The 24,305-nt window shown below is 42.4% G+C and overlaps 2 protein-coding genes across 2 annotated transcripts in view; both read right to left on the reverse strand.

Annotated features, from left to right (window-relative positions):
* Positions 1-1,582: 1,582 nt before the first annotated feature.
* mybl2a (v-myb avian myeloblastosis viral oncogene homolog-like 2a) lies at positions 1,583-21,824 on the reverse strand (the record flags this gene model as incomplete). The annotated part of the gene is made up of 14 exons (XM_080015350.1): positions 1,583-2,279; positions 3,874-4,074; positions 8,781-9,023; positions 11,758-12,451; positions 13,699-13,946; positions 14,066-14,119; positions 14,245-14,368; positions 15,703-15,923; positions 16,728-16,820; positions 17,052-17,120; positions 17,359-17,461; positions 18,161-18,222; positions 18,318-18,435; positions 21,757-21,824. 14 exons carry the CDS (start codon positions 21,822-21,824, stop codon positions 1,737-1,739), a joined length of 2,841 nt encoding a protein of 946 aa, XP_079871476.1. The 3' UTR covers positions 1,583-1,736.
* Positions 21,825-23,477: 1,653 nt separating this feature from the next.
* The window catches only part of sgk2a (serum/glucocorticoid regulated kinase 2a), an 18,494-nt gene continuing 17,666 nt past the window's right edge, over positions 23,478-24,305 (reverse strand). Inside the window, exon 13 of the mRNA XM_080014868.1 lies at positions 23,478-24,242. Coding sequence (XP_079870994.1) covers positions 24,087-24,242 — 156 coding nt within the window. The 3' untranslated portion in view covers positions 23,478-24,086. The remainder of the gene's footprint in view (positions 24,243-24,305) is intronic.

Below are 24,305 nucleotides of genomic sequence, written 5' to 3' on the forward strand. Positions count from 1 at the left end.
CCGGCATGGGGGGGGGGGGGGGGGACTCGCACATGGAGAGAGGGCTGTGACCCCGGAAGTAAACTAAGGTTCCGTCGTACTTTCATGTGACGTAGTTCCGGTACGGGACAGGATCGTTTTGCCCACATATTACTTCAACAAAATAAAAAAAAATGTAGATTATTGATCAATAAACATGAAAAGACAAAGTAACATTTTTTCTACGTTTCAAATAATTCAATAAAGACAACTTAAAAATGTATGTTTATTTTCATTGTAACAAAACGGTATCACAATATTAATCAATGAATCAGTTAATCAATCACTGTGCTGGTGACTGATCAGCACATAAAACATCAAAATTATATAAAAATGCAATAAAGTAGTCCATGTCATTCCTTCTGCAAATACAGAAAATAAATAAATAAATATTTGGAGGGGGACAGCTTTGCACATATTTATTTTACTGAAGTCTTAGGGCATTTTCACATTTTATTTTCTTAAAAGAAAATAAATCACGCAATTATATAAGAGCAGAAGTTCATGTAATTACCCCCCTTGGGCTTTAAGATTGACCCAATCAGAAATTATCGCAATAACTTTGCTCCCAATCTTTCTGCGATAGAAAATATTTTTGGTGATCGACTTTAGACTTAAAAAAATAAGCCACAATAACTAAAAAAAATTGTGGGAAAACAATGTTTATTCATGTATTGTAATGATATACCCACTGGTTTAGGAGAAAAATAAAATGGAATGAACATTCTTAACCTGACAGAGCAAATGATTATAAGAACAGATCTTGAATCTCTACTTGATTTCTCTATTTAACTGCATTGTTTATTCATTGATAAGGCATTTTTTGTATGAAATAAATAATACATGTGCCTCAAGTGAGACTGATAGAAATGCAGTTAAATATCATTAGATGTGACCTAATGAATGGTTTGAGTCCTGTCCATATGACTTAACTGCTACGGCGAAGGAGGCAAGGTAAGGCAAGGCAAGTTGCGGTCATGCTAAAATACAATAGAAAAACCAATCAAATACAGAATTAAGACTAATTGAAACCATAAAATCTGTAATAAAGTAACTCCACATCCTTGTATGAATCATTGTATAATAATGGTCTTTGGGCCATTACTGACACGCAGATATTAAGAACACAAAGTGTTAACACAAATAATAGTAAAAAAAAAAAGTCAAGTCAATCCTGCAGTCAATGCATTTGAGTAGTTCACCAACTCAAATTTCTGCTCCTTTCCATCGAAATTGTACAAAATAATATTGAATTGATCAGTAGAAATGAATATATATTTTTTGGTTGTTTTTTTGATTTGTTACCTCAACCGTCTCATAATTGATTACTGTTTCCTTATTCACTGCTTTTATTCTGCAATTAAATTAATCAGTTTATATTTAGGACCATTTTACTGACCAGTCAGATTAAAAATGGAATTTAAGACTGATTTTGGTGTGGGCAGTCTGGAAAAAAAGAACACACAAAAGCAGTCGTTCTTTGTGAACCTACACCATACAGCATCCAAGTGTTTTTTGCCATAGTTACCATGTTCAGTATGGTTTTTCATTGGTTCACATCTTGAATGTGGTCGGTAAAATGTGCAAGTGTTGCAGAGTGAATTCACTGACGTTGACGCTGTAGTTGCCTGCTGGACATTACACACTGACCATGAATCCTGGGAGTTCTGTGGATGGAAGACAGCGAGAGCGTCTAGTCACCGTTGCAGTGCCGCAAATCAGTGTTTGGCAGCTACGCTGGACCTGCTCCCAGTCTTCACAGAGTCCCTATACAGCAGCAGTCTCTCTGTGGTGTGGGGTGGCAGGTGGCTCCTCTTGGCCCGGACAATGCACCCGGCCATGGGATAGAGCCGCTCGAAGCCGCCCGAGGTGGCGGGGATGGCCAGAAGCTTCCTGGCGATGCTTTGCAGCCGGGGGAAGCGCTGGGCACATCTCCAATAGAGCAGCGTGGAGTCCCCGTCCAGCAGCGGCTCAGACAGGTACTCACACAGCTCAGAGAGCCTCATGGTCTTTGAGGGCAACAGGGAAAAGCCAGAGGTCGACTTGCGTTTCAGGTCTTTTACACCCTTCATGTTGTCCGAGGCCCCCGCTCCCGATTCGGCCGTATCTTGTTTGACCTCTAGCTTTGGATCTGCCTCCACTGTGGGAGAGGCTGAGGATTCTTTGTTTTCCAGCATGGCCTCTATCATTGAACGAACCTCGAACTTTGATGAAACAGTCAAGAACAATGCTTCTTTTTCCTCTTTAGTCTCAGGGAACGGCTGAAAAAGAATCAAAATAATCAATCACACAGAAAATAGATACATTTGACATACATAGATATTCATGTCTTGAGGTGTCATTGTTAATATTGACGGAGACACTGTTTCCTCAACCATTTTCAGGGCTCAACACTAACTTTTAAAAGCGGTTGCCAGGCTGGCAACCAGGCATCAGCTTTTGGTTGCCAAAACTGGAAATATAGTTGCCATTTTTAGGACCTGTAATTTTGAGTAATTATGACATTATGTAGTTATAAGTCAGTTTAATAATAAAAAAAAGTGACAAAAGAATGTTGAAGAGCTTTATTACAGTAACCAAACAAAAATCTTTGTAGTTTGTGTTATATCTGATACTTTAAAGAACTTAAATATTCAGAGGGGAAGAAACAAGTCAAGACAAACAAGAGCTGGGATAACACCACTCTTGGCACAACAGCCAATATTTCTGGGGTTCTGGAGTAACCAGCGGATATCCGGGCTAAGACTTCATCTTCTGTGCGGCTGTCATTGTTTAGAGTCCGACTGGCAAATTGAGATGCGAGAATTGAGTTCAAGTTGAGAGACGTCTACGACGGGATTGGTTCACTAGTAGTACATTAAAAACAAAAAGCTAAATCAGCTAAGTCTTTCAAGCGCCATTTTTCCCCAGTCTATCGTCTTTAGACTGATGGCCTATGGGTTTCGAGATTGTGATAACACCAACTCCTCTGGTCATACTTGGCCCGATCACTACTAGCATGTGTCTGACTCGCTCTTACAGCCACATGTATGTGCTCACCACTCAGACAATAAGAACCTCAATAGCCCTGTTTGTCCCCCTCATTGTTAACAATGGTAAATTCTAATTCATCATCTTTCCATTAAAAGTAGTTCTCCACCAGATGAGCTCATCAAAAGTAATGCTGTCTGTCGAACAAAGAACTGTATTGTAATGGCTATACGTTGACCAATTTGACCAAATTAACTAGACAAACGATTAAAACGAAACTAACATTTCCTGTATTTTTTATTTTAGTTAAGTTTTGTAAGTACACAATATCGTTTTAGCTAGTTTTAACTATAATGTTTTCACACACAGTTTCATATGTTTGTTTTGTTATAGTTAACGTACAGGGATGCACATGTACGGTGAAAAAAGGTTTGAAATATATTTATTGTGGTAGCCGACAGTTTTCTGAGTTCCAATGAATGCATCACTTCTGACTAGAGCTGTGTCTGTGTCTTAGTTGTAACGTAATATCAGAGAACGAGTCCACTAGTTAATTGATCGCGGATAGCGTCGTTCTCGGATTAAAAAAATAAATAAAATAAAAAATAAATAATTTTTTTTTGTTTGTTGTTCGCTCAGGTTCAGCTGGATCTTTGTCAGTTTAAAAAGTTTAAAGTGGTTGCCAAAGGGGGCAACCAGAGGCCATAAAATGCTTGCCAATTTCCTAAATCTGGTTGCTGAGGGCAACCAGGCAACCGTTACTGTCGAGCCCTGCTTTTGTGTCAATTATGTCCACTAATTATTTTCATGTTAACTCTGCTTGGCAGGTTAAAATCACAACATGCGTGGGAAAACAAAAAACAATTTTCTGTTAATGGGGATTACCTGGAGTTTAATCCGGGGATCGAGGACAGTGGCCAAGATCAGGTCTCTCTGGAGGATGACGGGCTGGAAGTGGCTCTGCAGGCCAGAGCGCAGGGCTTTGCAGAAGTGGGTGTAGCAGGTGCTGGTGCTCTCCAGAGTTTTATCCAGGCCGACCAGGGATGGGATGACAAAGGAGATGGTCACCCCACCTTTTTGGAGTGCCTGCGATGGGGAAGAAAAAAATTAAATGCATTTGTCTAAATTCAGTGTTTTGGTGTTCAGTTGACAGTGGTGGGTGGCGTAAAACATGTAATGTTTCTAATTCAGTATCTAGCTCAGTTCTCCTTTTTATTTATTTCGATTTTATTCTTAGTTGTAATTCTTATTTGCATGGGGACAGATGCAAACAGTGACATTGAAAAGGGTAATGCCTGTCCCTTGGTGTTTTTTTTCCTGACCATAAACCAATCATAAAATATGAGAAATGAGGAAAAAAAGGTACCCTGGTGTGGTAGTTCTGCCTACCACAAGCCACCCAGTTGTGTTTCAGGGCCCTCCGGCACAGAAACACAGGCGATGATGCGTTGTAGACATCAGTTTATTAGCCAGGAATTGTTCCATTACCTGAACAAAAATTTTCAAACGTTGGCATGCCGTTGAAGCATTAACGTTTGGCTAATTTTGGTCGAATGTCGTCGGTTTATCACTATTTTCTGCTCCGTGTGTGGATCAATTTGGATTAAACTTGAACCAAAAGTTGTCTGTAACGTCTTGGTTCTAACGACACTTCAACCGTGTCTGTAGCTCTAGCGGTCGTCCTGTTCCAGACACTTTTTCCAGACACTTTTTCCAGACACTAATTCTGAGAATAATAAAAATGTAATTCATGTGATATCAACACCATCCAATATAAGATTTTACACAGAGCACATATCACCGCACACAAAATGTTCAAAATGGGTTTTGTGGATAAAGACGTTTTCGCTGTTCCCTTGATACTAGAGATGACTACTTTCATGCCATCTGGCTCTGCCCACCTATCCAAACATTCTGGACCAATCACCAAGAAGCTATCAACCCTTCTGGGTCGCAGCATTTCAGTCTCCCCGATTGCATGTCTCCTCAGTGACCTCTCCACAGTTGACCCACCACTTAAACACCACCAACCCATTTTGATCACCTTAACAATTGCCGAGAAAATAAAAAAATTACTCAGTTGGAAAAAGAGAGATAATCTCACCACATCTTAATGGTTGCAGTTATTAATAGAATACATCTCAATTGAGAAACTATTGGCAATATCCAAAATCAATGTTGATTCATTTAATGAAATATGGGCTACTTTTATCACTGACATATCTCCATCCATTAATAATTGAGTCTTCCTAAGTCGGGGCAATGTCATGGTGTATTGGGGCATGTGGGTCGGGGCGGGGGGTGCCAGTTGAAGGTTTGGGTCTTGACCTCATGGGCGCGGGTCTGCATGCCACCGCGGTCGCAGAGTGGTGGGGTTTGCGTGTCCTTCTCCATCCCGTGGGGGGAGGTGTCCCGTAGTACTGGGGCTGGTTTGGCGTTCCATTTGGTCCTGCGAGGTGTGCTTGGCGCAGGCTCCCCAAATGGTCTCCTTCAGTGGGGGTGGACTCCTAACGTTCTCTGGTGCTCTCTCTGTTGCTGGGGGGCCGGGGCTGTGGGGCTGGGGCGTCCGTCTGCCGCCCTCTGTTCTGTGGTCAGCATGCGTGACGCCGTGGGCTGGGTATGGGCCTGAAGGGGGCGCATTGCTGCCTTGCATGCCGGAGGCGCATGGCGGGCCGATCTGCGCCCGTGGCCAGAAGCTGTGGGTTGGGTGCCTCCAGGTAAGGGGGGTAACCGTGCTGGGGCACGGTCGGGTCCGGGGGGGTCCGCCTGGCCGCTGCACAGCGCACCCCTGCGTTGATCTGGTTGTGCTTTGCCTATTTCTCCCAGAGCCAAATCTCATACTCAGTAGATAAACCACACAATAGCCCTTTAAATTGTAATACCACCAGAACAGGGTCCGGGGGGCTGTGCTGCTTCTCTGTGGCGGGTGCCCCGGGTGCCAGAGGGCCCACATACAGTGGGGCAAAAAAGTATTTAGTCAGCCACCAATTGTACAAGTTCTCCCACTTAAGAAGATGAGAGAGGCCTGTAATTTTCATCATAGGTACACTTCGACTATGAGAGACAGAATGGGGGGAAATAATCCAGGAAATCACATTGTAGGATTTTTAATGAATTAATTGGTAAATTCCTCGGTAAAATAAGTATTTGGTCACCTACAAACAAGCAAGATTTCTGGCTTTCACAGACCTGTAACTTTTTCTTTAAGAGGCTCCTCTGTCCTCCACTCCTTACCTGTATTAATGGCATCTGTTTGAACTCGTTATCAGTATAAAAGACACCTGTCCACAACCTCAAACAGTCACACTCCGAACTCCACTATGGCCAAGACCAAAGAGCTGTCAAAGGACACCAGAAACAAAATTGTAGACCTGCACCAGGCTGGGAAGACTGAATCTGCAATAGGTAAGCAGCTTGTTGTGAAGAAATCAACTGTGGGAGCAATTATTAGAAAATGGAAGACATACAAGACCACTGATAATCTCCCTCGATCTGGGGCTCCACGCCAGATCTCACCCCGTGGGGTCAAAATGATCACAAGAACGGTGAGCAAACATCCCAGAACCACACGGGGGACCTAGTGAATGACCTGCAGAGAGCTGGGACCAAAGTAACAAAGGCTACCATCAGTAACACACTACGCCGCCAGGGACTCAAATCCTGCAGTGCCAGACGTGTCCCCCTGTTAAGCCAGTACATGTCCAGGCCCGTCTGAAGTTTGCTAGAGAGCATTTGGATGATTTAGAAGAGGATTGGGAGAATGTCATATGGTCAGATGAAACCAAAATAGAACTTTTTGGTAAAAACTTAACTTGTCGTGTTTGGAGGAGAAAGAAAGCTAAGTTGCATCCAAAGAACACCATACCTACTGTGAAGCATGGGGGTGGAAACATCATGCTTTGGGGCTGTTTTTCTGCAGAGGGACCAGGACGACTAATCCATGTAAAGGAAAGAATGAATGGGGCCATGTATCGTGAGATTTTGAGTGAAAACCTCCTTCCATCAGAAAGGGCATTGAAGATGAAACGTGGCTGGGTCTTTCAGCATGACAATGATCCCAAACACACCGCCCGGGCAACGAAGGAGCGGCTTCGTAAGAAGCATTTCAAGGTCCTGGAGTGGCCTAGCCAGTCTCCAGATCTCAACCCCATAGAAAATCTTTGGAGGAAGTTGAAAGTCCGTGTTGCCCAGCGACAGCCCCAAAACATCACTGCTCTAGAGGAGATCTGCATGGAGGAATGGGCCAAAATACCAGCAACAGTGTGTGAAAACCTTGTGAAGACTTACAGAAAACGTTTGACCTCTGTCATTTCAAACAAAGGGTATATAACAAAGTATTGAGATGAACCTTTGTAATTGACCAAATACTTATTTTCCACCATAATTTGCAAATAAATTCTTTAAAAATCAGACAATGTGATTTTCTGGATTTTTTTTCTCATTTTGTCTCTCATAGTTGAGGTTTACCTATGATAAAAATAACAGGCCTCTCTCATGTTTTTAAGTGGGAGAACTTGCACAATTGGTGGCTGACTAAATACTTTTTTGCCCCACTGTATCTAGGGGCCTACAGGTGTTGGCGGGGGGAGGGGCTGACATTCAGGTGCCCTGCACTCAGCCCATTTGGCTACATGGATGGGAGCTCGGGGCTCGCGGCTGGAAAGGGCGTCTGGCAGTCGTAGAGGGGCGGGCCTCACCCTTGAGTGGGGTCGTTCGGGCGGAGTGTCAGTCTGTCGGCGCGGGACCTGGCTCTGGGCCTGCGGCTCGTGCCCGGCGTCTGCGCCTAGTGCCTGCACATGGGGGCGGGTTGTATATGTGTGCATAAGGGGTGCAGGGTCTCCTTGTGTGTTCCGGGTAATGCTACTCGGGGCCAGGCGCGGGTGTTGCCTCATAGGCTCAGGCTTCTCTGGGGGTTGGTCTTCAGTGGCTGCAGTGCGGCGTGCTCAGGGCTTTCCTGCAGCCGTGGGGGGTGTCTGTACAGCCGCAGGCCTCAGGACCTTGTCTGCTGCGACAATATAATGCCGACCGTATACACCAGAACCAATTGGGAGAAGTCCCGTACACTCACCGGTGGGGCCTGTCATAGTTATGGCAGTAAATGAGGGAGGAAAGGTGCACACACACACACACACACACACACACACACACACACACACACACACACACACACACACACACACACACACACACACACACACACACACACACACACACACACACACACACACACACACACACACACACACCTTTGCTCCCTCATTTACTGCCATAACTATGACAGGAAGAAAGAGGCCACATGCCAAATTGCTGTTCCAGTTTTCCTGGACTTAATTAACTGTTTTTTTGATAAATATCGTCTGATGTTTCTATGTACATGTTTGGTTCTATGTTTATTTGTTTCACCCGTGGTGATTCTCCCCCTCTTGTAGTGATTAGTTTTTTATAGACCAAAACATGGTAAGATAGTTCAAAGAGGGGGATTGGTGGTGATTCTGTGTAACAAAAAACTGTGCTGTTGTCATCCTACAGGTCGTCCACAGGACAGAGTTATTGCAACAGTTCTTGATGATTAAAGAATTAACAAAGAGTTGCATTGCAGGTTGAGAAGTTGAACTCCACTTGCAGGTTAACTAGATGAAATGGCATACAAGTGCTTTGTGTTGTATGCCCATCATGCTGACAGCACAGGTTTAAAAAAAATAATAATAACTTAAAAAAATCAAATTCAAATCAAATTCATCCAAATTAGGGGATGGACCCCTAATTTATATTTCTGAATTCTTCGATGCTACCTGGATGGCCTCCTCAAAGGGCTCCAGGAGAGCCAGGATGTCCAGGACCTGCTCCCGCTTCGCCCGGACCAGGGGTGGGACGCTGCTCGTGTCCTTGGCCTCGATGCGAGCCTGAGCCAGCAGCGCCATGACAGCGCTCCATGCCAATGGCTTCACCATCCGCCGAATGGATGCCATCATGGAGTTCCAGTGACAGTTGTGGGTGGGAGGGGAGAGAGAGAGACTATACTCCTTCAGCAGTACCTGGGGGATTTACAATAAACAATGTTATATCACTTTTATATAAACAATTTTTTGTAAATATTTTTTTTTACCTTCCCAATTTCTGCCATGATATAATTTCTATCCGAGCCGAGCAGTTACGATATTGACAATTTAGTTGATTATTATCTCTCATACCAATACTTGCCTGCAATAATACACTAGAGATGCAACGGTACACGGTATGTAATCAAACTGTTTGGTACGCCCCCTACGGTTCAAAACACACAGGTGAACCACAGTATTACGATATCACGGCAGAAGCGCACTAGACACATTGGCGCAGCCCACAGGCGTGGTGCGTCGTAAAGTGCTGCTTCCTATTTAAGTCACTGTTGCAGCTCTACTGGCCACATCATCCTCGCGGGGTGCATGTGGTGGTGCATTTCTTTATTTTTGCGCAAGGTCTATTTTATTTTATTTTTTCCAAATGCGTGCAGCCATGCAGCCTTTTCCATACAGCCTCATTCCTTCGTCTGAGAGTCTGACAGAGAGAGGGCCCAGGCGACTGCAGATCGACACCTCTAATGGCCCCCACCTGGGGGTCATGAATTTTAAGGTCATTTGCTTATGGCTCCTCTCACACCTTGTGTGAACTGAAATAAAGTTGTGAACAGTTGTGATAAAACCTTGTTTTTACCTATTTAGACATCAGATTTGATCAACTATTTTGACGTCATTATATACTCAAGACCTTGATGAACAACTTTTGTATTGACAAAACAGTCAATAAATTCTACTGTGCGCTATGACAACATTTCTGGTGGCAACACAAAATACAAAATGTACTCTTTATATCTTGTGTGTTTTAGATTTATCTAAAACCCTCATAGTGATACTGACAAGACTATTGATGGCATATCAATGTAGCTGTGATTTTCCTTCAAATAGATATATCAAAAACTTGAGTGTATTAAGTTGATTATATTTAGATAAATGTCAGACACCAAAATCACAGCGCTTCTCTGAATTCAGCTTGGTCTTCAGAGGGTTAAATACAAAGAACGCGCAATTATTATAACTACCCCTGGGTTGAGGTGGAATATTTTCCAGTTGGAAAATAACCACGTGGGATGGCCATGTCCCTTTTTATAGCTGACTTCTCTTCAGACACTCCCTCTCTCTCGCTTCCAGTCGCACCAGGTGCTTGCCTTCCCTCTCTAATGGTGTCAGATCAGATTGGCAATTTCCAGCCCGGTGGGGGTGGGGTGTGAGAGAGAGAGGCAGGGGTAAGTGAGTAACTGAGTGTGTCCCCGAAACTCACAGTGCTTCCTTTGTTTCGTTCAATAAGGAAACTAAGTAACTAAATCCATCTACAATAATCTTGTCAAATCTATTTTGTAAAAGAAAAAAAAAAACGCCAGTTACTTCATAAACCAGCCCAAATAATTTCACAAACCAACCCAAATTCTATGTACTCACAAAATGCTATTTCTTCCAGCCTGATGTGATCAAAAGTAGCCCAATTGGGTGGAAAACCACCCAATCTGTCAATCCAACACTGTCCGTCTCTCCTCGCCTTCCACACTCCCCCAGGACCCGCCCATAGACACCATGGCCAATTACTACTATATATTTTATTGCAGATAAATTGGTGCATCCAGTGTGGCTCACTCCCATAATTGCATGGCCACTTTTGTTATGTGGCTTTTGTGTTTGTGTTTTCCGTTAATGCGGTTGTGTTTTCGAATTTGCAAAGCGTTTTGGTACGCAGTTTGTTCAACACGTCTGGATTTGCAGCGCATTTTCTAAATGCTGTGCATGCGTTGTCATATTGGTGAAGATGTTTTCTTAATTAGCTTATGTTTTGTCTATTGCATGTGTTTTCTTAAGTTGCAGTGCGTTGAGCTGTAATTACCCACTATCCAGGACACTTCCCCTCCAATCAGATGAACTTATGCAAATTATTACAACCCAATGAACTTGAACCCCGTCTCCCCCTCGCCCCACAGTCATTCACATGGCGCGGTACACTAGTTATTTATGGCAGACTACAATAAAAACATTTTTAACACCTTTTAACTTTAAAAATTAAAGAAAACTATATTGTACCGTTACCCAAAAACTCTGATTATACCGAACCGTGGGCCCACTGTAATTCACATCTACCTATTGCATAGGAGCCATTTATTGGCATTGAAAATTTGAACAAAATGGGAAATTCATTTTCCTCAACCCAACTTATGGGAATTTACTTAATTCAAAGTCAATGTATTATGACATTGGCTTAAATTCCCCTTAAATGTGGATAGAAACATGATCTTGAATCTTGATTGTAGAACAATTTTACAAAGATTGTAATCTGCTCAAATAATTGCAATCCGGTGGTTATGTATTAATTGTAACAGCTCTCCTGATCATGCCTGCGACTAACAGGCCTGTGACATGCCTGTGGTACGGTGGCACAGTGCACTGCTGCCTCACAGCAAGAAGGGCCTGGGTTTGATTCCCACCTGCGGCGCTGTTGGCACCGTTCTCCGACGGGTTATCTCCCATTTAGGAGCCTTTCTGTGTGGAGTTTGCATGTTCTCCCGGTGCTCACATGTGCAAGGTGCTAACTTCAGTAAGGACCCCCCCCCAAAAACATGCACACATCATCGTCTGACCAGCGATTGACACTTGGTACCAGGTCCCCGGGTGCGTCGACGAATGCTGCCCGACGAATGCTAAAATTAATATAATCTATCTTCTCTGTATCACCACCCTCCAAACCCACCTCACTCCAGTAGATGTTGCTCCTGAAGAAGGCCACCACGATGTGGACCTGGGAGAGCAGGTTCTCCACCACCCTGGAGTTCTTCAGCGCCTCCTTGATAACCAGCTGCATCGTGGTGGCCACGCAGCTTGCCGACGTCCCCATGTGTAGCTCTGAGAAGGATGACTCCTCTGTGTACTGAAGCTGGTCACCGATGAACCCCGCCACCTCCTCCCCATCGGAGTCCCCTCTGTAAGACGAGCACAGGGTCCTGTAGTCGCAGAACAAGCTGTTGGCCTCCACGGCCTCCTTGGCCCGGTTGGTGAGGACGTGGCCCACGTTGTGCGGGAAGAGGCCGTAGCTCAGCAGCACGCCCTCAAGCTCCCGAGCTACAGACGAGCTCAGGTTGCTGGCACTGAGGCGGCGGAACGCTACGGTTGGATGGCGGATCTGCCAGCCACCGTCCAGGAAGTGCAGCTGCACGGAGACGATATGCTCCTCCCCTCCGCCCACCCAGAGGTCCAAGGTCACGTGGATGAGGCCCTCCCCGATGCGGGAGGTGGCGAGGCAGGCTTGTAGGTCGCGGATGAGCCGGGGCTTTACTTTCTTCTCCACGTGGTCGTAGAGCTGCAGGCCCACTGTGCGCTGCGACAGCTTGCGGTACTGTGGAGCGACGCTGTGCATGAACGTTCTGAAGCCTGAACCTTCCACAAAACTGTGAAGAAAAGGAAAATTTTAATTTTCAAGTTTAAATTTATAGTTACATGTATTCAATACATAAGCATGAATGACTTCCCACAAAATGATTTAGAAGAGATGGAAGATGGCGTATCAGGGTTTTGAGTCCCAGATCGAATAATTTTTTGGATCAGCAAAAAATAAAAAGGAAACAAATATAATTTTGTTTTTCATTTATTCTGTAAAACACTTAAAGCAAGGAACTTTCACCCAAGGTCTTAAATGAAAACAACATGTAAGATGCCCAATGTTTAAATAAAATCTTAAAATATATTAAATATATAAATATTCAATTGTTAAATGAAAGTGCAATATGAGGCATGCATGATACCGTCTTCCTTAAAACATGGTAGTGAATGAAAAAATATTATAAGATTCGCCCCCAGTAACTGAATTTAACTCCAATAAGTAACCAGCATCATGCTCAATTTCTCACGTTTGAGGTCTGCATCTCTCAATACACATTGTATTTGTTTACTGTCAGATCTTGAGCGCTCCAAAATGGCAGACGCGCAGCGGCGACATTGGCTGTACAGCTCATTCATGACACGTCGTAAAGTAGCAGCAACGTAGCGCAACGTACCATAAACCAATCATTGTGCTTCAGAGTAAAACACAGCATGTCTTGCATCTTTCACTGCAACTCTGCATCAAGATTTAGGGAATTATTCCTTTCAAAATGAACAGTGGCAGCAAAACCACTTCACTATGATGGTTCAATTTTGCAATTGATTCGCAGTTCACATGCGTTCCGAACCGTGGGGGGCGGTCCATACGGATCACGGATCAACTCCATTCCGTTACACCATAACTTGACCTTGAACACAACATTATAAAACATTGAGCAACATTTTTTTTTTAATTTGTAAATTACATTCATTAACATTTTCTATAGTTAATGTTTTCTATAGTTTTATTTTTCTATAGTATCTAAATCTGAGTGGGAATTGGAATGGTCTCACCTTAATTCATATTCATGAGCTGACCTTTCGTTTTTGAGTGACAGGTACAAACTACCCAGAATTAAAGTTATAATAATATCGAACAGAATAATAATTTAAACTACATTTAGGCGCAAGCAGATATACCAATTTCTGCCCTTTATACTTCAGTTATTTTTTACCCAAAGGTGACAAAAAAAAATAGCAGGATAAATGTTAGAATGATGTCTGCCTGTAGATGAATCTAAATAAGATTTAAAAAAGGGTTTGACAGCGTGTTCACCTGAGCGGCAGCATGTCCTCCGCTATCATCCTCAGTGCTGCCTCAACCAGCTTCTTCTGGAGGGTGGCTTGGGCTTCAGGTGGAGTTGCTGCCCCACACCAGGAGGTGGAGCCGGGGGTGGAGGGAGGGCTGCAGGAGGAGAACCCCCTCCCTGATGCCACGGTCTGGGGGAGAGAGACCACCACCATCTCCCTGGGTTTGGGCCGTCTCCTCTTTTTCTTCTTCTCTTCCTCCTCCTCCTGTGGGACCTACAGGAAGGCAAGACACAGACACATGTTCACAATTAGACTAGAATAACTCCTTCACAAGACAAATTTATGGTACAACAAGGTGTGTTTTGAAAGAAGAAAATCTGAAGGATTCCTACCACTGCAGGAGACACAGGCTCAGAGTCCAACACAACGTCAAACTTGAAGTCAACCTAAAATCGGAAAGAGGACTTAAACTTAAATTGAGTCTTAGTTTAGCCTTGCAAAATGATGCACTGTTGTTTGAACTGATTGTGTAAGACAATAATGCAACCTGGAGAGTCTCGGAGGAACGCACCTCTGCCTGCTTCAGCAGCTCCTCCTCTTTGAGGCAGATCTTCTCGGCTTGCTCTTTGAAAGTGCCGTACAGGGATTTCCGTCCGATGGTGGAGTTCCAGTGGTTCTTCACAGCATTGTCCGTCCTGCGGAGAGCGACAAGACATTCCTGGAATCACTCAGAGTTTAAAGGGAACGTATTATGCAAAACTCTTTTTCAGTGCTTGTGCAAATACATTTGGGTCTCTGATGGGCCGACTAACACACAAACTGTGAAAAAAGACAACTCAGTCAGCTTTTTGTGAGCTGTCTGTTTCAGAAAACACGTCCTAAAACGAGCCAAATTCACAACGCTCCTCTGAATTCAGCTTGGTCTTCGAAAGTCAGAAAAATAATTTTGCTGTGTGTTTCTCTGTGTGTGAGTGTCCACGATAGGTTGACTATACTGGTTGTGGCATGTGATGCGCTCCGTGTTTCCCCAAACAAAACCGTAGATGTATTTATTTTATTTCCCCCCAACCCCACGATGCTCTAAGCTCCTTGCTGCTCCGGACACCGCGGTGAAAGTCGGCACAAACTTTTAAATTAGGCCTTGTAGATCTAATATGAGTGAAGATTCACTAACTGGATTGCTCATTTCTGGACTGATAAGGTGAAATCAGTGATTGTTTACAGAGAAATACAACGGAATCCGGAGTAAAGCTCAAACGCCATTGGCTCACAGAACATGGAACTTGTGCTCAAACCCCATTGGCTCACAGAACTCGAGCCCTCAAGAGGGTGGCTCCACCCACTGAAACAGCCCGTTTTCAGACAGGGTGGATTGGTGGCATGTTAGAATGGCTTGAATGCATAAGCTGAGTAGTATTTTCAGAAAAAAAAAATTTAATAAAAACATATTTTGGGGACCTCAGAGACCATATATCAATCTGGTGAAAAGAAACATAACATAAGGTCCACTTCAATTAGTTTTATCAGCAACCTGATGCAAGCAAACCTTGATTTTACATTACATTTCATTTAGCAGACGCTTTTATCCAAAGCGACTTACAATTATTGATGTTGGGAGCATCAACCTATTCTCTAAAATCGGTGTCAAATCCCTTGAAAACATTTCTTTATCAGGCAAATTTGTAAATGTTGTCTTTAAAATAAATCAGCTTGTGGTTCCTCTGCTCAGGATATTTAAGTAAAGGTAGGATAGTAGAATGCTGTTAATAAAAATGTATATTCTGTTCAAATGTGCTAGATGAGTAGATTGAATGAGAATAAATAAAGTGAAAGCAAAGAGAATCATATTTTATTTTATGGCTTAGAGCCCACATTGTCTTGTCGCTGGACCAGCTCAGGCTTGCAGGCCGCGGGTTGAAGACCGTTTAAGGTGCATAAATAGAATGGAAAGATCAAGATGAGCAGATAATGAGAAATTATCATTCTTTGGGAACACCAGCTCACCACCAATCAAAACATAGTCACTTACCTTCCGGGAAGCAACTTGGCAATTTCCGCCCAGCGGTTTCCCAGAATGCTGTGCGCTTTGTAGATGATGAGGTCTTCGTCGTTGGTCCAGGATGCCTTCCTGATCTGCGGGTCCAGGTGGTTGTGCCAGCGCTCGCGACACTGCTTCCCCAGCCGTCCCTGGAGGTTCCTCGCAATCAAACTCCAGTTTCTGGTTCCATACTTACTCACAAGCTCAACCACCTAGGTGAGGAAAGCCATTGCATAAAAGGTTTAGCGGGGTTTTAAATGTTGGGATTCATCTTACACTGGAAAAAATTAACTTCTTCAAGTTCAAGTTCAAGAGATTATTTGTCACATACATATACATACGTTCATACATATATGCAGTGAAATGTCATGACACCCGGTGATTACTCACAATAAGCTCTATAAATACTAAAAAATACCAAAATGTGCGTAATCGACACAAGGTGCTCCTACGTCTACTTTTATTTTTTATACTTATACTTGTTCTTTCTTTTTTTTGAAGTTTTACAGAGAGAAAACAATATGTTAGATTTTGGGATTACCATGTGGTTGAGAAAATATTTCAAAATATGATTTATTTGGGACAAACGCAGACCAAGTTGAGAACTAGATTTCCAGCCGTTTATGGATTTCATGGCACATCATTATGCCAGTATTAGATTTTGTTTCATGCTACAGCGCTGTAGTCGCAGTTGACAAAGCGGAAATAGGTCACTTCTACCCAACACATCCTGTGTCTTACTACAGCCGTGAGTTTTGAACATAGTCGAATGTGGTGGAAGACCGAAAAGCTTGCAACCCTGGCCTGGCAGCACCGTGTTCAGAAGTATAACATTCTGGCATTTGGTATCAACCATTTTTGTAAAGTTACACACAGAGAATAAGACACTCAAACATGCACCTTCTTCCACCTAAAACTCGTCTTTCCAAGTCCAACAGGATCGTACTGTATGTCCATCCTTAGTTGCAGGTTTAAAACTCACCTCCAAAATAAGACTACTGCCACAGTATCAGTACCTTATCATCTTCCTCTTTGGTCCACTTGCCCTTGATCAGGTCTGGATCCAAGCATTTCCTCCAGCGTCGACTACACATGTACTCCGTCTTCCCCTGGGGACAGCACAAGACCACATCGCCTGAAGGTTCCACTTGTTGAATTGGAATCTTGACATTGATATAAACTCCCTTTTAATGCATTATTTATATAAATGCTATCAGCTTACATAGCATTTCTGTCGCCGTTCCAACATTAGATTTACTGTTTATTTATTCTTCTGTTATAAACTCGTTTTAGGTGGCATTAAGGAGAGAGACGTGTCTTTATTCCTTCGTTGTACTCACTGGTAAGAAGGTGGCGATGCTTTTCCAATCTTTTCCTAAGTTGTTCACAAGGATTTTGAGATTGACGTCCTGCATATTCAAATACATTTAAAAAAGAAAGGTAATTTTCTTTTGAAACTTTCACGTCGGCTCCCAATCAGCAACACATGGTTTATTGTCTAGTCTTTTATTGGGACATTAAGTAGCAGTCGGTGGAAAGACATGCATTCATTAAGAGTTTGCTCTCAATGAATGAAATACAAATGCCAAGTTCTGTACTGGTAACATAACCCTAATATGTCTAGGGTTTTTGCCTGGCCCCACTCACCTCTTCCCCTGTCCATTTGACTTTCCACTTGGAACCATCTTTCTTATCGACTGTATCAGAGTCTGTGTCCATGTACAGATTTTCCTCTGATTCTTCCTCCATGCTACACACGCGCGCGCACATGCGCGCACATGCGCGCACACACACACACACACACACACACACACACACACACACACACACACACACACACACACACACACACACACACACACACACACACACACACACACACACACACACACACCTGTATTAGAACGTGTAAAGGACAAGCTGAAAAGGGGTCAAAACCATTTCATTTACACTAAATCTACATTTCAGCAGAGTTTGTCTCAGGTATAAATATCCAGTCACAACGTTCCCGCAGACACGAGAAGGACAACACAGGTAGCTAGTATTAAAACACATTTCAATGCTTAAACGCATTGGCTGTAAAATAACAACATTTATTTGTACACACTAAAAAGGCAAGTTGTATTATAATGATGAGAAAGGCTAAAGTAATTGAATAATTCACTATTATACTTCATTTCCGCTTGGGGTCTTTAGTTTAGACCGAGACATCGAAGGATCACAAATCCCTCATGATTTCCCATCGATATAGAATCATTCAGGTTGAACCCAGACTGATGGGAGAGTGACATTCTTCAGGAGCAATAAACAATAACGCTGCCTCTGTAACATTTAACTGTGACAAGTCGTTCAGAGACGTCGGTTTGCAACGCGCAGACAAATGAAAGTATGGAGGAAACGCATGACACAAAGTGCAGCGACGCTCCCCCCCACCCCCCCCTCAGCTCACACGCATTCCTGCATGTCGGTCTCCAGCGTGGCCGATATCCAACTGCCCCTGGGAAGGAGCCGCTGCAAAACAAGGACAAACACGCGTAAGTAGAAAGAAGCACAACGCCGCGGCGACAACCGTAACAGCACGACACCGTCGACGACGTGCAACTTACGCCGCAACTTTGACGAAAGCCTGTAAACTCCGCGGACGAGCTCCACGCGGCGGTGAAACGGTTCGACTGTTGAGCCTGGCGGGTGGCGGTAGAAAGGAGGGCGCCCCTAGCGGCGACACTGGACAATACAATGCAAATCAGCGTGAGCGATTTGAACTCTTTTTTTCCTTCCGCATGGGTTATTCATCTCAGCACACATTAAAAGCATATGAAATAATGATGTAATACGAATGGAATAACGTTTAAAAATGTGAACGCAAATAACAAAATAACAAAAAAAAAAAAAAACTACAACATGAAGCTAACAAATAACAATACACCTCTATGACAGCAACCCAGACCCCGTCGGAAACGTTGCAAATTGGCATACATATATATTTAATGAAAATCTGTACAAATAAGTTGGAACACAAAATGGTTATTCATAAACAAAATGCTTAATTTATACAGCATTGCGAGAGTGTTTCAACACCCGCCTCCCAGATCAGAATACAACAAAAAAAAAATAAATCAGTTGATCAGTTGAAACGTCTCGTCATTAGTGTTGTTTATACGACGCTGCTCTTGAACACGCCCCGCACTGCGCGCCAGACAGGACGGACCTTTTCCCGGGCCCGGAAAGCACGCGAGGCGTGTTCAAGAGCGGCGCCGCTGCATAACCCGGAAATGGGTTTCTTGCGTTAGTCAACCGAATTTAAGGGCCGCTCCCCGCTGTCGATTGATCCCAATGTCCACTTTTTTAAAACATGTCTGTTACCTCTGACCTGCAGCGCTCGCAACACGACCCCCCCAGTGAACAAAAAACCGCACCGTTAGCGCCCTGTTCTGTCATGTAAAGTTCTCCGCTCAGTGTGGGCTCTGGAGCCTGCGATACCAAGTATAACCAGCAGATGACGCCACAGCACCAAGTGAAGTCCGGGTTACACGTTGTCTGTATATTAGTTTGAGGTCATGTGGGAATATACTGTATTCAAACCAGGCCTTTACGTAGCAATAACAGGTGAGTTTTAGGATTAGGAATTAGGAAAACCTAATTAAACTCTGGGAGAAAAATAGTGTTATATTTGCAGATGGCAGAGAGGAAAGGCCAACAGGCTTATGTAATGAAAAGGGAATTGGTGCCAAAAGAACTTTGACCTCCAGCTTGTGCCCATTTTTTAAATGACTAAATATGTGTTTCCAGCAAGCACGAAGGGATCTAAGTAATAGTGAACACCTGAACTTTCGGACAAACTCTTTGTCTAAATCTAGTAATTAATCAGTATTTAATCAAGCCGTGCGTGAGGAATCAGGCTCCACAGCTTTGGAGTACATTCCCTTGTTGCTTAGAAATAAATCAATGTAAGACGCTTTTCTATTAATGGCTATTAATGCACAAAGCTCTGGTATCCAAGAGCTAGAAACATTTTTTTGGAAAATATTCAATTTGGATTTAAACTGTGCTGTGGTGTTTACCTTTTTATGTTGTTCGTTTTGTGTTTGCTGCTGCAGCTGGGAGGTGGACTTTGTCATGTTTGAGATGAATGGGATTATTCCCATGTGTGCCTGCAAACTGGTGTTTACTGTATCTTATGTCTATTTATCAAGGATGATGCACTTCAAGAAAATAAACTAACCAACCCCAAATGAACACGACGGGAGGCTGTCATTTCATTATGCTCAAACATATAGGGGGTATGTTTTACCTTTGTGTACTGATCCATTTGATCAGTACTGCTATATTTACAATTTTCGCTTTCCTTTCACATTCTGCACCACAAGCTGTACATGCTGTGTCCTGTCATGTAGTATTTTGATATTCATAATAGCAATAATAATAATAATAACCTTTTCTGTTAAATGTCTTCTCTTCACCCTTGGTGATCCAACCCAGGTGAGATTGCTTCTTCCTTTACGGTGTAAGACAGACAGACAGACAGATAGATAGATAGATAGACATTTAAATAGACAGACAGACAGACAGATAGATAGATAGATAGATAGATATAGCCAATATTATTATAATCTCTTTTCTAGAACTACAGGAGCTGCAGAGGTTCAGATGGGAGAAACATAAATGACATCCAATCCTATACGCAGTGGTGGTTCTCAAACTGTTGTGCGCACACGCAGTTGGTGATGCACACCATGACTCTATGCATTGACACGTGGTGGTGGTGGTGAGGGGGGCATTTTAACTCTTAACTATTTTAACATTTATATTATTATCCAAATGACAAAAGAAAAAAACAAAATTATTCTCAGTTTTTTTATTTTAAAATGCAAACAAAAAGGTCAGTTATGTTGAAAATGGGAGAGAATTACACTTGTTCAGCAGTTACATTCTGAATACACTGTAGTTCTAACTTACCCGTGGTCAAAAAATGAATACTCCATTTCAATTGATTATATCATGCCTGAAAGGACGCTTATTTGTAAAGAGAGAGATGCGCAAATTAGCTTTTTAAAATGTGCCTTTTTATTTTAGTTGTCAGAGATGCATAGGCCTATCGCAGGTGTGATATATTTTTTTAAATAAATCTATATTCACATGCAGAGATTCCCTATTCCAGGATTTTTTTAAACCACCAAATAGCTCTTCCTCCACAACATTTACATCAAAATGGAATTGTCATAACTTTACCATGTTTTTCAACTATTTCAACAAAGGAGAATAGTTGAAATCTCCTGGCGAGACTGCATACGTGTCGAGGGTTTAATTGTTTGTCGTTGGGGTTTTACATCCATTACCATGTTGTGTTGATACCTTTCATGGATGAATACAGCCCTGTTTGTGGACACTCCAGAGAACGCACACAAGCACACACACATACACCCACACATGCGCATGCATGCGTGCGTGCACACACACACACACACACACACACACACACACACACACACTACTGCAGGACTGCAGTGTGCACTATGTGCCTTTTTATACTGTACATTACACGTTACAAGTGTGTAACCAACTAAAAGTGTAGAATTACAAGGAGTAAATCCATTTTATATTTGAGATGGAAATATAATTCAATTAAAACAATCTATTGAGTGAATTTTTTCATTTTATTGAAACCTTTTTTTATTTAAATTTTATTTTTTTACCTTTCGCTGCCACTTAATTCCACTGAATTCCCCCTGTTTCCCATTTTTAAAGTGTGGGAATTTCCACCAACGTAAACCCCCCCCCCCCCCCCCCCCGCTTTTGACACCGAAAGGTTAATTTCAGTTCTTACATACACTGCAGTGTGCACGGCATGCAGGTGGGTTCTTCACACGGAAAACATATTCATTGACAAGTTTTCTTTAGACACACACACACACACACACACACACACACACACACACACACACACACACACACACACACACACACACACACACACACACACACACACACACACACACACACACACACACACACACAGATCTTTGCTTCAAGTGACCTGTGCTTCACCTTCTCTGCTTGCTTGGCACGCACACCTCAATGTAGAGGGTCAAGAGGCCTGGGATGTTTGGGACCATGTTGAATACTGTGTTAAATATTGAATTGAACAGTTTACACAATGTGAAATTGGTGTGGCCTTCCCCCCACAACCCTCCTGGGTGGAAGGATGGTTTGGAAGCGAAGATGCCGCGACAAATGGCTGCCATGGCATGTTGGTGCACACTTGTTTGTTTGTTTTTTGTCTTTAATTTTGTTTATTGTGATTCTTTCACCAAGTCACTTTCCTTGTATGTGCAAATACAGTATACTTGGCAAAATATAATAATTGATTCTGATTCTTAACGTCTTGAGAATGACAACTACACACGACTGCTGATTAAACCATTGGTGAATGAAGAATTTATGATCATAACAAATTTGTAATAACACTGATTTCAGAAAATGTAGCAAATACATGTAGCAAAATTCAAAATGTATTTATTTAAAAAAATCATAGTTTTGTCATTGTGTTCAGTTTTTTCCACTGATTCCTTTGCAACACAGATTTAATAAAATCTTGCAATTGTCATGTGATAAGCACTGTGATATTTACAAATTAATTCAAAATAAGATAAGCTCTTTAAGTTCACACTCTCTTATTGTAATTTAATTCATCATTAAGAACTCATTTGTTAAAGTAGGAAAGCAGTCGTCATTCTAAAGCCGTCGTCCGTGACATTTAGGCTGCTGATGATAAAAATGATGGAAAGCAAACCAATATTACAATTTGAAATGTGCCATTAAACCTTAATTTGTCAATGATGGCCAAAACAGCTTCTCAGTTTTAGTTGAAATTGGTGAATGTGATAGGATTTCCACCATTTCTGCCATAAAAGCATACTGGTTTTCCCAAATGAAACTTCAAAACTACAGTAGGATCTGGTCATCGAGGAGTTCTTACAAAATAAAAGTACTTTGGATTCCTCGGTCAAACCAGAAAAATTATTTTAAAATTACAAGTCAGACGACCTTCAACCCTCAGGTTCCTGAGCCTCTATGCGTGTGACTGTGACTTTAAATTCTCTTTCCAAAGACCCAGAAACATTTGGGAGGCGGAAAAGCACTCAAGCGTTAACGTCATAGGATGGTTGAATATTTACAGCAAATTGATATTTCCTTTAAAACATTACAGCGACCTAACATGTTATTGTAAAAAACATTTTTTACTTCTTGAGAAAGGATAAAAATTACCTTCAACTAACTGTATTCCAGGATACTCCAATAATGTGCACAGAGGGAAACCCTAACCCTGGTATGTGTGTTTTGGACTTCCTCAATCAAAAACAAAGTTGCTATACGGGTACAAACAACGAAAAGAGACAAATGTACAAGTGATATTTTCACAACTTTTGATGAAAGAAATAAAGTGTGAATTATTTCCATTTGACCAGCTTAACAGAATCATCATATTTCCTACTATTTGTAGATCACCGTAGGGTAGAAGATTGGTTCTGAAACCCAAATATTTGTAAGGTAGGATTCATTACTCTACTGAACAGAACACACTTGGAAGGATCGTTTGCGTTCATTAGAAGATAATGATTTATATATAATCTATTTTTCTTCTATAGAGACATGCTTCTATGGATGAATAAAAGCAGAAAATTAATTTACTTTTCTGTCACTTCTGACCTGTTCATATGGCCTTTGGTAAAAAGATATAGCCTATTGTTGACTATTTATAAGGGGAATACTCGCATATACCAAACCCTGAAATCGGTATTGATCAATGATTCTCTGGATGATCTTAACAATGAGCCATGGTCCTTGTATCTCATCCCAAACCTTTAATGGTGCTTCACCATTTTGCTTTCTCTTTGAGAAAGACAGGGACATGGAATGCAGCGTTTTGCAAAACATTTGACATGAACCCTAAATCTAGCAGGTTTAGGTACCCCATCTCTGACCCTTTTTGTTTCCCCCAGAGGAACCATTTGGAAATCTAATTAGAAATAGATAATACAGGAAGAGGTGAAAAATCTGGGTTCAGAAAGTAAAATTCCACTCCGGGATTTTGAGTCAACCGTGTGTGAATTGGCAAATGAAGAGTAAAAACCAGCTGATTAGTGCAGGGCTGAAGCAAAAACATGGCAGGACTTCTACTTTCTCAACCTGCCATCTCTGAATAAAAACTCTAACTTAAAAACGGCATCAGAGCTCCAACGCTTCCTCAATTTTATCGGTACAAAATATTTTTGTTAAATCAGTCAAATCATTTCAACCTTTGAGTTTGGATTTTTCTTTTCTTTTCCATATTTTGCCCAGGTATGTTTGATTCGAACTCGGTGCCGTCTCAAGGCTCACAGGAAGCTGTCCTCGTTGGAGACGAAGGAGAATCCGTTGAAAGCGTTGCTGGAGCTGGTGCTGGCGTTGAATTCCGGGGTCCGACTGACTGAGCTGGGGACCATCTCTCTGGTGAACTCCGGGTCAACGTGCTGCGTATCCGCCGGACCTTTCTGGAAGGGAAGAGGAAGGGGGAAGAGGGACTGAGTGCAGGAAAACCACAAACCAGAAAATCA

The sequence above is a fragment of the Zeus faber genome (genome assembly GCF_960531495.2).
Source record: "Zeus faber genome assembly, chromosome: 15".
Taxonomy (NCBI): Eukaryota; Metazoa; Chordata; class Actinopteri; order Zeiformes; family Zeidae; genus Zeus; species Zeus faber.